This window comes from Chanodichthys erythropterus, chromosome 18 (assembly GCF_024489055.1).
Source record: "Chanodichthys erythropterus isolate Z2021 chromosome 18, ASM2448905v1, whole genome shotgun sequence".
NCBI lineage: Eukaryota > Metazoa > Chordata > Actinopteri > Cypriniformes > Xenocyprididae > Chanodichthys > Chanodichthys erythropterus.
In genome coordinates, this window is record NC_090238.1 from 37,612,844 (window position 1) to 37,626,370 (window position 13,527).

Below are 13,527 nucleotides of genomic sequence, written 5' to 3' on the forward strand. Positions count from 1 at the left end.
CTCCTCATAAGCATGCATTAAAACTTCCAACTCTTCCTCCAGCTCTCTTTTTTTCGCTTTGAGTTTCCATGGTGACTCGTGAAATCGGCGATCCATTGAAAATGTCTTTATACATGCACCGTGCACGTGCATTAACTCTGGGTAACCAGTCAGAGGTTGATTAAACTGACTCTTCTCAGGTGTTTTGGAACCGACATACTCATGGTATGCCTGTTTGGGGTAAATCAACCCAGAGGTTATAGTTTATCAAATGGTAAGTTAACCAAGCTTTCTGGAATACCCCCCAGTTCTGACCGCATCGCAAGCAAAATACAAACACGTGTTGCTGTGCTGAAGGAAACCGCCTATGGCTCGTGTGTTTGAACGCTGCTAGAGCAGGCAGAGGTGAATGAGCTGCACTTTTGTGACATTTGAATTCTCTGCTGTAATGTGATCTCACGCGAACATATTTTCCATTTGTGCCTGTAGATTACAGCAAAACAATCCACATGCACACAAACCTCTGCTCTGGTCACGTCTCAGGAAAACACATTGTGTTGTAGCACTGAGGAAACGAACACCAAAGATATGTCTCTGAATGACAAGAGACCGAGGCGAGAAAATTGATACTTCCTCATGCATAATACCGCAATTATAATATTATGCATACTACACTGCAGTGATTGGATTGAATGAGCTTTATGTCATGAATATATGTCGAGAATCGCTCAAAACGGTCTGTCAGCATGTTCAACCATGCCCATACTTGGGCCGAAAGTACACGATGACGTCAGATTTTGTGACATTGCTCCGACTCAGTTTTTCAAACCGGAAGACAGAAATCGCTCTGAAAAATGCAAAAATAATTATTTTTCACTTATGAATAACATTGAGTACCTTTAGTGTTTTCAATGACGTGCAGCCTATACATATCTGTTTACATCTCAAAAAACGTGTTTTGGGGTTTCATGACCTTTTAACTGAACTAAGCGTGGGTCTCAGTCAGCTCCCTAGTTCAGTAGTCAAGGCACTGATAAGGGAGTTGGCCACAATAGTTTAGACAGACTCATGACCTAGGTTGCATTTGAGATGCAGGGTATGTATGTTTACACAACAAAAGTACTACAAGGGAAGTTTTCCTTTGCATTTTTTAAAAGTTCCACATCCAAACAACGTTGTCAAACGATCCCCGTTCACACGGATCTGTGAATGACTAAATGTATTCTGCTGCCAAGCCAGTAGTTTAGGATGACACGTAAAGAAACACTGTGCCTATAGAGTGGTGCAGGTATGACATCAGGACCCAGAAGACTGATTCACTGCTGTTTCCTTTGAGATTTTCCTGTGGGTTCTTTTGTGTAAAATAAAGTCTGTGGTAAACATTACTTGACAATACTTTGACAATTTTTTCTACAATGTAAATTACTTACACGCATGAAATATATTTTGAAGCAGTTATGTTCATTTTTTTAAAAGACATTTTTAGAAGTAGAGGCAGTTTGGCACGTGTATATTGTGAAACAAAACATCAAAGTTTTGACAAGTTATGTTTAGCACAGGCTTTATTTTACTCAAATGGAAAAACTCCATTATAAAACCCTATAGGAAATCAAGCAGCAAATTGGTCTTGCAAAATCTCTCAAATCTTCAGAGTAAAGATCACTGACGATAGACTGGAAGAAATTGCGTTGATAGTGGTTGGAATGACTTTGGTATGTTTTACAGGACACATTTAAACACTCATGCTGTTGCCACAAATCAACAAGCTGATCCTCCATCTTTACTGTCCAAATTTAACTTTGTTCTGCGCCATGACAGTGTTTATGCTTCTGTCAGCTCACTTTCTGATTGGACATAGTTTTGTTTCACGTGATAATCTCCAGAGCGTGCACACATTTGTCCTCTGGGTTTCCCCCAACGCATCAGGATTTCTTATTGTAAATATTCAACATGTTTACGATTCGTGATCGGGGCACCTCTGACGTTCTTCTGAGTAGATTCAGTCACTCTTAAGCCGAGTTCAGACTGCACGATTATCAAAGTAGTCGGGTCACTGTTCTTTTCACACTGCCTGACTATCTTGGCCAGCATTCAGTCGCTGCTGTGTTCATACTGCACGATGGATCGGCGACAGAAGGTTTCACACTGCATGACTTTACAATAGGAAGAATCGCTGACAACTCTGTCTGGCACGCAAACTACGTTTCACAACCAAACACACGCGAGATGTGACAAGGAAACAACGCGATATCACGCAAGACCGGAGTTATTATTATTATTAAAAACGATATGTAATATGAATTGCTGGTGCGCTGATTTGTAGCGAAAACAAGAAAAAGAAAAAAAGAATATGGAGGAGGAAATGGTTGAGGAGACTGTGGATTTTGTGTTCTGCAACGAGAGTTGGAGGTAAATACATAACTTTTCAATGTGCTGCTGTTGCAGATGGTCAAGCAGATGTTTGTGCTTTGTTTCTGTTTGATAGAATTGTAATGTTTATCTGAAATTAAGCCATGCTTGCTGATGTTGTGGTCTATAACTCCTCCCCGAACTCCCCGCTGCTCTGTATCTTGCTCTCTCATTGGCCGTCGGTCACCGCCGATGTAGTTTTCAGTTAGAACACTTTTCACAAAGCAGGATTTTGAATCGCCGACAGGTCCAGATATTTAGCATGCCAAATATTTCACGATTCTCTCAGATCGCGTCTTTGCTCGTTCACACTGCGTGATTGTCGCTCGCGTGAACGAGCTCCGATTTGCTTGTGATTTCGGCCATTTGTCAGTGATTTCTCAAAACCTGTCAGCGAGCCAAAATCGGGGCTAAAATCGTGCAGTCTGAACTCGGCATTAACACACCTCACACCACAAAAAAATCTGATAAGATAATCTGTAGAACCGTCAAGATAATTGGGACATACCTAGGATTGTCAGAAGAGGAGAAATCAGCCCAATTATTTTGTGGTGTGTAACTAGCATAAACTAACAACTTTTGTCTGTGATCTGTTTTTTAAAGATGTTGAATGAATGAATAATCTCTATTTGTGTGAGTTCAGGTGCTTTTTAGATTAAATGAAGTTTCTATAATGGTCAAATTCAGTTTTTTAAATTGTCAAATTACTTTAGATTAACCTCAAGCCTTCAATTGGCTAGTGACATTATAGAACGTTCTCATTTGCTAATGCATAAACTCTACAGGTCTAGGGGAGAATCAAAGGTAATCAATTAAGCTAAAAGGGGAGGAGCCACCTTAATTCAAAAATGTACAAAATGGCCAAGCCAAGCACTGGTGTTTGTTGTGGCATTTGTGTTAATGTTTACTAGAATGGAGCTTCTGCAAGGTGTGTTAGTGGTGGTTGTGCTTGTTGCATTTGATTTGTCTGATGCATGGGGAAGTTTGAGGTACAGTCAAAGTCCAAGAAGCATGAAGCCAAAATCAGATCCAGCTTCCAACAGTCCTGACCGTTCTTCTCTAGGGGTCTGGAACCCTTTGCAAGTGGCTTCTCAGTTTCAGAGTCCTTTGAGTCCAGTCTCCAGAAATCTTGCACAGGATCCCTTTGGCCTTCAAGAGAAGCAGCTGTTGCAGGGTCCAGTGAAGCCTTTGGATTGGAAGTATCCCCTTGTTCCTGAGGTCCAGAGCGAGTTGGCAGTGAACTTCCAGTTGAGGCAACCTGTGACTCCCAGCAGTGTCGCGGTTCAATGCAATGAGAACCGGGTACTTGTAGAGGTCCAGCAGGACTTGTTCAGCAATGGTCAGTTGATCCAGCCAACTGGTCTGTCTCTAGGTGGATGTCCTGTTGTTGGTCAGGACACTGCATCTAGGGTGCTCATCTTTGAGTATGAACTACAGGACTGCAACAGCGTGCTGATGGTAAGAACTTTTTAATCCTAATGGGGGGTTTGTGGCAGAGGATAGCCAAAATCTTTAAGGAAAGTCTGTTCACTTGTTGCAGCATTAGCAATGCCAGGACAGCTGAGACAAAGTCCTGTTTGAATGTGTAACCCTGATTTCTCAAACCGTTTGCCTTTTTAACAACTCTCCAAACCAAAAATCTGACCTGAACTATCCCATAAATGGTATGAATGCTGCTTAAACAAGAATGACTAGTTAAAGCTAGTTTTTAACCTGGAACGGCACATTTAATCCGGAGTCTGAGACCTGCACTTCAATGGGAACACCAAAGCTTCTAAAGGCAGTGTTTTTTTTTTTTTTTTTTACCAATTGGCTCTTATTTAGGAGTTTCCCCATATTGCACAATGCACTTCTCCCATTGGTAATAAGAGTGCACTGTCTTTGGGATGACCTTCATGGTAACCACAATCTCTTACAGATGACCGAGGATGAGCTTGTCTACACCTTCTCTCTCACCTACACCCCTGAGGCACTTGCTGGTACTCCAATTACCCGGGCCGATGATGCAGTTGTTGGTATTCAATGCCATTATCAAAGGTAAGCAGTATTTTGACTTTCTGCATGATGCTTGTGCAGCTTTGAGACCATTTTAATGGGTACCTTCATGAACCGCAGGCTTCACAATGTAAGCAGTGATGCCTTGAGGCCAACATGGGTCCCTTATGCCTCAAAGGAGGTTGGTGAAGAAGTCTTGCTGTTCTCCCTGAAGCTCATGATGGGTAAGTACAGGTTTATGTCTTTAACATTGAGATTGTGGCTGTGCCTAAAAGTTCCCTTTTTTGGTAGATGATTGGTCCTATCAGAGGCCTTCAAACTCTTACTATCTGGGTGGCTTTATTAACATCGAGGCATCTGTGAAGGTGTACAATCACGTACCTCTGCGTGTGTTTGTGGACAGCTGTGTGGCCACTCAAGGACCTGATGTGAACTCCCTTCCGAGATATTCCTTCATTGAGAATCATGGGTAAGGTCCTGGAGCTTCATGTTCTAGGACTCCTTTTGTAACACTGTCACAGAGTTATGGGTAATGTCTAGTTGCATTGTATCTTATACATATTCTCTTTATTATTTTAATTGCTTTTTTTTTCTTATCTTATTTCTGACTTTTAATGCATTTTAAATATCGCTGTCTGGTTGAAAGAGCTGGGAGAATTAGGACTAAAGCCTGTGATTAGGTTAAAATTTGGTAAACTTGGATGAGTGGACAAACCATTTGGAAACTTGAACTGCGTTGCATAGATAGCCCTAAATCCTCCTTCCGGAGATGTGTGGTGCAGTATGAGGTGTCTTGGCAAAGGGGGAGATTGAAACTTTATCAGTATGAAGTGCCTTAACTGGTAGCAGTGCAGTCGCGTGAGGAAGATCCATTTAGATCCACTCTGGACCACAAACTCCCTAAGACTTCCTAGCTCTTCCATCCAGATGGCAAAACTGTTTTTACTGTTATTTCTATTCCTTGTTCTATTCTTTACATAAAGCACTTTGACTTACCATTGTGTATTAAATGTGCTATACAAATTGCCTTGCCTTGATTCTATAGTTGAGACTGTTCTTTGTAACCACTTCTCAGGTGCTTTGTGGATGCCAAGGCTACAGCTTCCAGCTCCCGCTTCATGCCTCGGTCCCAGGAGGACAAGATCCAGTTCCAGCTGGAGGCGTTTATGTTCCAGGAGAGCTCCAGTCCTTCTGTATGTACTTGGAATATGAGTGAGACTGACTTCTCTTCACCTATATAATGTATACATTTGACTTCTGTAATCCCTTGCAGTTCTACATAACATGTATTCTGAAGGCAACTATTGCTTCTGTACCAAGTGATGCTCAGAGCAAATCCTGTTCCTTCGCCAATGGGTATGTTTCTTTTCTTTTTTTTTTTTTTTTTTTCTTTGGGACCAAGTCTTTGACTTCAAAGATGAGTCTGCTCATGCTGGAGTTGCTGTGTATCTTAACACAGGTGGTTTGCTGCTGATGGAAACAACCAAGTTTGTGGTTGCTGTGACTCTACATGTGGTCCTGCTGGTGAACTTGTCGCTTCTCCCTATGGAGGTTGGTAGCTTTTGTGCTTCCTAAGGTTGCTCTTGACTTTCAAGTGCTTGAATTTATTTATTTCTTCAGGTGTTCAGTGGGAAGGCAAGGCATCACTTGGTCCCGTAATGGTTCAAGAGCGAAAGGCTGTTTCTCAATAAATCTGACATCATTGATCCATGCATGTATCTGACTTGTCATTTTTGCTTCATGTCTGGGTGACAATTGCACTAGTCCCCCTTTCATATTCCTGTGCTCTCAAAGAGCCTATGACTTTATAAAGGGGAAACAACTTCCACTGACGCTTGATCACATCAATCCCTAGTGATTGTACAAAACTAACTAATTTCGTTCTAATCTGTACTCCAATATCTCTAGACTATTGTTTGAGCTCAGGTACTCTTTACATATTCCTATAATAGACAAGCTTTTGGCTTCTAGATTGTAAAATTGGAAAGCCTTGTAGTGAGTTCATTTGTTAATGCAGTGGTTTTCAGTCCTGGTATGTCCCTTGTATTTCTCACTTAACACCCAATTCAGCTCATTAGATGAGCACTCCACTAAAGGGTCATGAAACCCCTGTTTTACCCTGGTCATTCACACCTCTGAGCTTCAAAAACTCTGTAAAGGTGCATAAAGCTCTGGAAAATGAGTGTAGAGGGGGAGAGAACAACCAATGAAGCACAGACATAGAACACACTCATACAGAATAATGAATATGAGCATGGAGAAAATGACAACTCCCAAGCACAAGGGAGAAAGAATATATAATAGGCCACTTTAATTACGTTTACAAGCACTGCAGTCTCAAAATCAGTCTTTTGTCAATTAGAATCATGTCATCGTGTTCAGACAGGCTACACCACTGTGTCCAGTTTGCACAGAATTCATATGAAGACTTGATGAAATGTGTGCATAACTACACCGTGCTGGTTAATGTTTGGTGCTGGAGAATGTGTGATAACTTTCAACATGGATACTTTCTGTATGAGCTATGTGCCACGTGGCTATTGTTAAACAATGCAAAGCTCTGCGCTGAAACCGATCATATGCGCGCTCTGCATGTATAGCATGTCATATTTTTCATGTGTTTGTGTTCAAACTCCAGTTCTGACCGCATCGCAAGCAAAATACAAACATGTGCTGCTGTGCTGAAGGAAACCGCCTATGGCTCGTGTGTTTGAACGCTGCTAGAGCAGGCAGAGGTGAATGAGCTGCACTTTTGTGACATTTCAATTCTCTGCTGTAATGTGATCTCACGCGAACATATTTTCCATTTGTGCCTGTAGATTACAGCAAAACAATCCACATGCACACAAACCTCTGCTCTGGTCACGTCTCAGGAAAACACATTGTGTTGTAGCACTGAGGAAATGAACACCAAAGATATGTCTCTGAATGACAAGAGAGCGAGGCGAGAAAAGTGATACTTCCTCATGCATAATACCGCAATTATATTATGCATACTACACTGCAGTGATTGGATTAAATGAGCTTTATGTCATGAATATATGTCGAGAATCGCTCAAAACGGTCTGTCAGCATGTTCAACCATGCCCATACCTGAGCCGAAAGTACACGATGACGTCAGATTTTGTGACATTGCTCCGACTTCAAACCGGAAGACGGAAATCGCTCTGAAAAATGCAAAAATAATTATTTTTCACTTATGAATAACATTGAGTACCTTTAGTGTTTTCAATGACGTGCAGCCTATACATATCTGTTTACATCTCAAAAAACGTGTTTTGGGGTTTCATGACCTTTTAACTGAACTAAGCGTGGGTCTCAGTCAGCTCCCTAGTTCAGTAGTCAGGGCACTGATAAGGGAGTTGGCCACAATAGTTTAGACAGACTCATGACCTAGGGGGCATTTGAGATGCAGGGTATGTATGTTTACACAACAAAAGTACTACAAGGGAAGTTTTCCTTTGCATTTTTGAAAAGTTACACATCCAAACAACGTTGTCAAACGATCCCCGTTCACACGGATCTGTGAATGACTAAATGTATTCTGCTGCCAAGCCAGTAGTTTAGGATGACACGTAAAGAAACACTGTGCCTATAGAGTGGTGCAGGTATGACATCAGGACCCAGAAGACTGATTCACTGCTGTTTCCTTTGAGATTTTCCTGTGGGTTCTTTTGTGTAAAATAAAGCCTGTGGTAAACATAACTTGACAATACTTTGACAATTTTTTCTACAATGTAAATTACTTACATGCATGAAATATATTTTGAAGCAGTTATGTTCATTTTTTTAAAAGACATTTTTAGAAGTAGAGGCAGTTTGGCACGTGTATATTGTGAAACAAAACATCAAAGTTTTGACAAGTTATGTTTAGCACGGGCTTTATTTTACTCAAATGGAAAAACTCCATTATAAAACCCTATAGGAAATCAAGCAGCAAATTGGTCTTGCAAAATCTCTCAAATCTTCAGAGTAAAGATCACTGACGATAGACTGGAAGAAATTGCGTTGATAGTGGTTGGAATGACTTTGGTATGTTTTACAGGACACATTTAAACACTCATGCTGTTGCCACAAATCAACAAGCTGATCCTCCATCTTTGCTGTCCAAATTTAACTTTGTTCTGCGCCATGACAGTGTTTATGCTTCTGTCAGCTCACTTTCTGATTGGATATTGTTTTGTTTCACGTGATAATCTCCAGAGCGTGCACACATTTGTCCTCTGGGTTTCCCCCAACGCATCAGGATTTCTTATTGTAAATATTCAACATGTTTACGATTCGTGATCGGGGCATCTCTGACGTTCTTCTGAGTAGATTCAGTCACTCTTTAGCAGAGTTCAGACTGCACGATTATCAAAGTAGTCGGGTCACTGTTCTTTTCACACTGCATGACTATCTTGGCCAGCATTCAGTCGCTGCTGTGTTCATACTGCACGATGGATCGGCGACAGAAGGTTTCACACTGCATGACTTTACAATAGGAAGAATCGCTGACAACTCTGTCTGGCACGCAAACTACGTTTCACAACCAAACACACGCGAGATGTGACAAGGAAACAACGCCATATCACGCAAGACCGGAGTTATTATTATTATTAAAAACGATATGTAATATGAATTGCTGGTGCGCTGATTTGTAGCGAAAACAAGAAAAAGAAAAAAGAATATGGAGGAGGAAATGGTTGAGGAGACTGTGGATTTTGTGTTCTGCAACGAGAGTTGGAGGTAAATACATAACTTTTCAATGTGCTGCTGTTGCGGAGGGTCAAGCAAATGTTTGTGCTTTGTTTCTGTTTGATAGAATTGTAATGTTTATCTGAAATGAAGCCATGCTTGCTGATGTTGTGGTCTATAACTCCTCCCCGAACTCCCCGCTGCTCTGTATCTTGCGCTCTCATTGGCCGTCTCATCGCCGATGTAGTTTTCAGTTAGAACACTTTTCACAAAGCAGGATTTTGAATCGCCGACAGGTCCAGATATTTAGCATGCCAAATATTTCACGGACGTCGGCGACACGTCGGCGATTCTCTCAGATCGCGTCTTTGCGCGTTCACACTGCGTGATTGTCACTCACGTGAACGAGCTCCGATTTGCTTGTGATTTCAGGCATTTGTCAGTGATTTCTCAAAACCTGTCGGCGAGCCAAAATCGGGGCTAAAATTGTGCAGTCTGAACTCGGCATTAACACACCTCACACCACAAAAAAATCTGATAAGACAATCTGTAGAACCATCAAGATAATTGGGACATACCTAGGATTGTCAGAAGAGGAGAAATCAGCCCAATTATCTTGTGGTGTACCTAGCATAAACTAACAACTTTTGTCAAGTCAAGTCAAATTTATTTATATAGCGCTTTTACAATTGGTAATTGTTTCAAAGTAGCTTTACATATTAGAAGCACAGAAAAAAGGGAAGTGGTTAAAAATAAGCTGTACAAACAAGCGTGGTAATATGTAACATATACAAGATGGTGCTACATTAAGCCAATGTCGGCTGACTTCCAGGGGTGGAAAAAAACCCCTAGGAGAAAAACCCAGCGTGCTAGCACTGGGAAAAAAGTCCTAGGAGGGAAAAAACCCCTTGGAAGATATATATAATATATGTAAATGGATATGGATTTGTCTGTGATCTGTTTTTTAAAGATGTTGAATGAATGAATAATCTCTATTTGTGTGAGTTCAGGTGCTTTTTAGATTAAATGAAGTTTCTATAATGGTCAAATTCAGTTTTTTTAATTGTCAAATTACTTTAGATTAACCTCAAGCCTTCAATTGGCTAGTGACATTATAGAACGTAACTCTACAGGTCCAGGGAAGAATCAAAGGTAATCAATTAAGCTAAAAGGGGAGGAGCCACCTTAATTCAAAAATGTACAAAATGGCCAAGCCAAGCACTGGTGTTTGTTGTGGCATTTGTGTTAATGTTTGTTAGAATGGAGCTTCTGCAAGGTGTGTTAGTGGTGGTTGTGCTTGTTGCATTTGATTTGTCTGATGCATGGGGAAGTTTGAGGTACAGTCAAAGTCCAAGAAGCATGAGGCCAAAATCAGATCCAGCTTCCAACAGTCCTGCCCGTACGTCTCTAGGGGTCTGGAACCCTTTGCAAGTGGCTTCTCAGTTTCAGAGTCCTTTGAGTCCAGTCTCCAGAAATCTTGCACAGGATCCTTTTGGTCTTCAGGAGAAGCAGCTGTTGCAGGGTCCAGTGAAGCCTTTGGATTGGAAGTATCCCATTGTTCCTGAGGTCCAGAGCGAGTTGGCGGTGAACTTCCAGTTGAGGCAACCTGTGACTCCCAGCAGTGTCGCTGTTCAATGTAATGAGAACCGGGTACTTGTGGAGGTCCAGCAGGACTTGTTCAGCAATGGTCAGTTGATCCAGCCAACTGGTCTGTCTCTAGGTGGATGTCCTGTTGTTGGTCAGGACACTGCATCTAGGGTGCTCATCTTTGAGTATGAACTACAGGACTGCAACAGCGTGCTGATGGTAAGAACTTTTTAATCCTAATGGGGGGTTTGTGGCAGATGATAGCCAAAATCTTTCAAGGAAAGTCTGTTCACTTGTTGCAGCATCAGCAATGCCAGGACAGCTGAAACAAAGTCCTGGTTGAATGTGTAACCCTGGTTTCTCAAACCGTTTGCCTTTTAACAACTCTCCAAACCAAAAATCTGACATGAACTATCCCATAAATGGTATGAATGGTGCTTAAACAAGAATGACTAGTGTTAAAGCTAGTTTAACCTGGAACGGCACATTTAATCCGGAGTCTGAGACCTGCACTTCAATGAGAACACCAAATTTTTTTTTACCAATTGGCTCTTATTTAGGAGTTGCCCCATATTGCACAATGCACTTCTCCCATTGGTAGTAATAAGAGTGCACTGTCTTTGGGATGACCTTCATGGTAACCACAATCTCTTACAGATGACCGAGGATGAGCTTGTCTACACCTTCTCTCTCACCTACACCCCTGAGGCACTTGCTGGTACTCCAATCACCCGGGCCGATGATGCAGTTGTTGGTATTCAATGCCATTATCAAAGGTAAGCAGTCTTTTGACTTTCTGCATGCTGCTTGTGCAGCTTTGAGACCATTTTAATGGGTACCTTCATGAACCGCAGGCTTCAAAATGTAAGCAGTGATGCCTTGAGGCCAACATGGGTCCCTTATGCCTCAACGGAGGTTGGTGAAGAAGTCTTGCTGTTCTCCCTGAAGCTCATGATGGGTAAGTACAGGTTTATGTCTTTAACATTGAGATTGTGGCTGTGCCTAAAAGTTCTTTTTTGGTAGATGATTGGTCCTATCAGAGGCCTTCAAACTCTTACTATCTGGGTGGCTTTATTAACATCGAGGCATCTGTGAAGGTGTACAATCACGTACCTCTGCGTGTGTTTGTGGACAGCTGTGTGGCCACTCAAGGACCTGATGTGAACTCCCTTCCGAGATATTCCTTCATTGAGAATCATGGGTAAGGTCCTGGAGCTTCATGTTCTAGGACTCCTTTTGTAACCCTTTGTCACAGAGTTATGGGTAAGGTATAGTTGCATTGTATCTTCTACATATTCTCTTTATTCTTTTAATTGCTCCTGTTTTTTTTTTGTTTTTTTTGTTTATGTATTATCTTTATTTCTGACTTTTAATGCATCTTAAATATTGCTGTCTGGTTGAAAGAGCTGGGAGAATTGGGACTAAAGCCTGTGATTGGGTTAAATTTGGTAAACTTGGATAAGTGGACAAACCATTTGGAAACTTGAACTGCATAGATATCCCTGGAAGAGGGATTTAGGGCTGCGTGGTGCAGTTTGAGGTGTCTTGGCAAAAGGGGAGATTGAAACTTGATCAGTATGAAGTGCCTTAACGGGTAGCAGTCGTGTGCTGAAGATCCGTTTAGATCCACTCTGGACCACAAACTCCCTAAGACTTCCTAGCTCTTCCCTCCAGATGGCAAAACTGTTTTTACTGTGCTTTCTATTTATGTAAAGCACTTTGACTTACCATTGTGTATTAAATGTGCTATACAAATTGCCTTGCCTTGATGCTATAGTTGAGACTGTTCTTTGTAACCACTTCTCAGGTGCTTTGTGGATGCCAAGGCTACAGCTTCCAGCTCCCGCTTCATGCCTCGGTCCCAGGAGGACAAGATCCAGTTCCAGCTGGAGGCGTTTATGTTCCAGGAGAGCTCCAGTCCTTCTGTATGTACTTGGAATATGAGTGAGACTGACTTCTCTTCACATATAATGAATACATTTGACTTCTGTAATCCCTTGCAGTTCTACATAACATGTATTCTGAAGGCAACTATTGCTTCTGTACCAAGTGATGCTCAGAGCAAATCCTGTTCCTTCGCCAATGGGTATGTTTCTCCCTTTTTTTTTTTTTTTGGGGACCAAGTCTTTGACTTCAAAGATGAGTCTGCTCATGCTGGAGTTGCTGTGTATCTTAACACAGGTGGTTTGCTGCTGATGGAAACGACCAAGTTTGTGGTTGCTGTGACTCTACATGTGGTCCTTTTGGTGAACTTGCCGCTTCTCCCTATGGAGGTTGGTAGCTTTTGTGCTTCCTAAGGTTGCTCTTGACTTTCAAGTGCTTGAATTTATTTATTTCTCCAGGTGTTCAGTGGGAAGGCAAGGCATCACTTGGTCCCGTAATGGTTCAAGAGCGAAAGGCTGTTTCTCAATAAATCTGACATCATTGATCCATGCATGTATCTGACTTGTCATTTTTGCTTCATGTCTGGGTGACAATTGCACTAGTCCCCCTTTCATATTCCTGTGCTCTCAAAGAGCCTATGACTTTATAAAAGGGGAAACAACTTCCACTGAAGCTTGATCACATCAATCCCTAGTGATTGTACAAAACCAACTAATTTCGTTCTGATCTGTACTCAAATATCTCTAGACTATTGTTTGAGCTCAGGTACTCTTTACATATTCCTATAATAGACAAGCTTTTGGCTTCTAGATTGCTTTAATCTAGGTTTTCCCCAATTTTACATTCTAGTGAGTTCATTTGTTCATGCAGTGGTTTTCAGTCCTGGTATTTCTCACTTAACACCCAATTCAGCTCATTAGATGAGCACTCCATCCTGTTTTACCCTGGTCATTCACACCTCTGAGCTTCAAACTCTGTAAAGGTGCATAAAGCTCT

At 41.6% G+C, this 13,527-nt stretch overlaps 2 protein-coding genes across 2 annotated transcripts; both read left to right on the forward strand.

Moving 5' to 3' along the window:
- Positions 1–3,300: 3,300 nt before the first annotated feature.
- On the forward strand, positions 3,301–6,074 carry LOC137006161 (zona pellucida sperm-binding protein 3-like). The gene is made up of 8 exons (XM_067366700.1): positions 3,301–3,846; positions 4,307–4,425; positions 4,504–4,607; positions 4,675–4,852; positions 5,459–5,576; positions 5,657–5,739; positions 5,843–5,934; positions 6,004–6,074. The coding sequence occupies exons 1-8, from the start codon at positions 3,301–3,303 to the stop codon at positions 6,072–6,074; spliced, it is 1,311 nt and encodes a 436-aa protein (XP_067222801.1).
- Positions 6,075–10,320: 4,246 nt separating this feature from the next.
- LOC137006162 (zona pellucida sperm-binding protein 3-like) lies at positions 10,321–13,060 on the forward strand. Its single transcript, XM_067366701.1, has 8 exons — positions 10,321–10,866; positions 11,305–11,423; positions 11,502–11,605; positions 11,671–11,848; positions 12,455–12,572; positions 12,651–12,733; positions 12,829–12,920; positions 12,990–13,060. Exons 1-8 carry the CDS (start codon positions 10,321–10,323, stop codon positions 13,058–13,060), a joined length of 1,311 nt encoding a protein of 436 aa, XP_067222802.1.
- Positions 13,061–13,527: the final 467 nt, after the last annotated feature.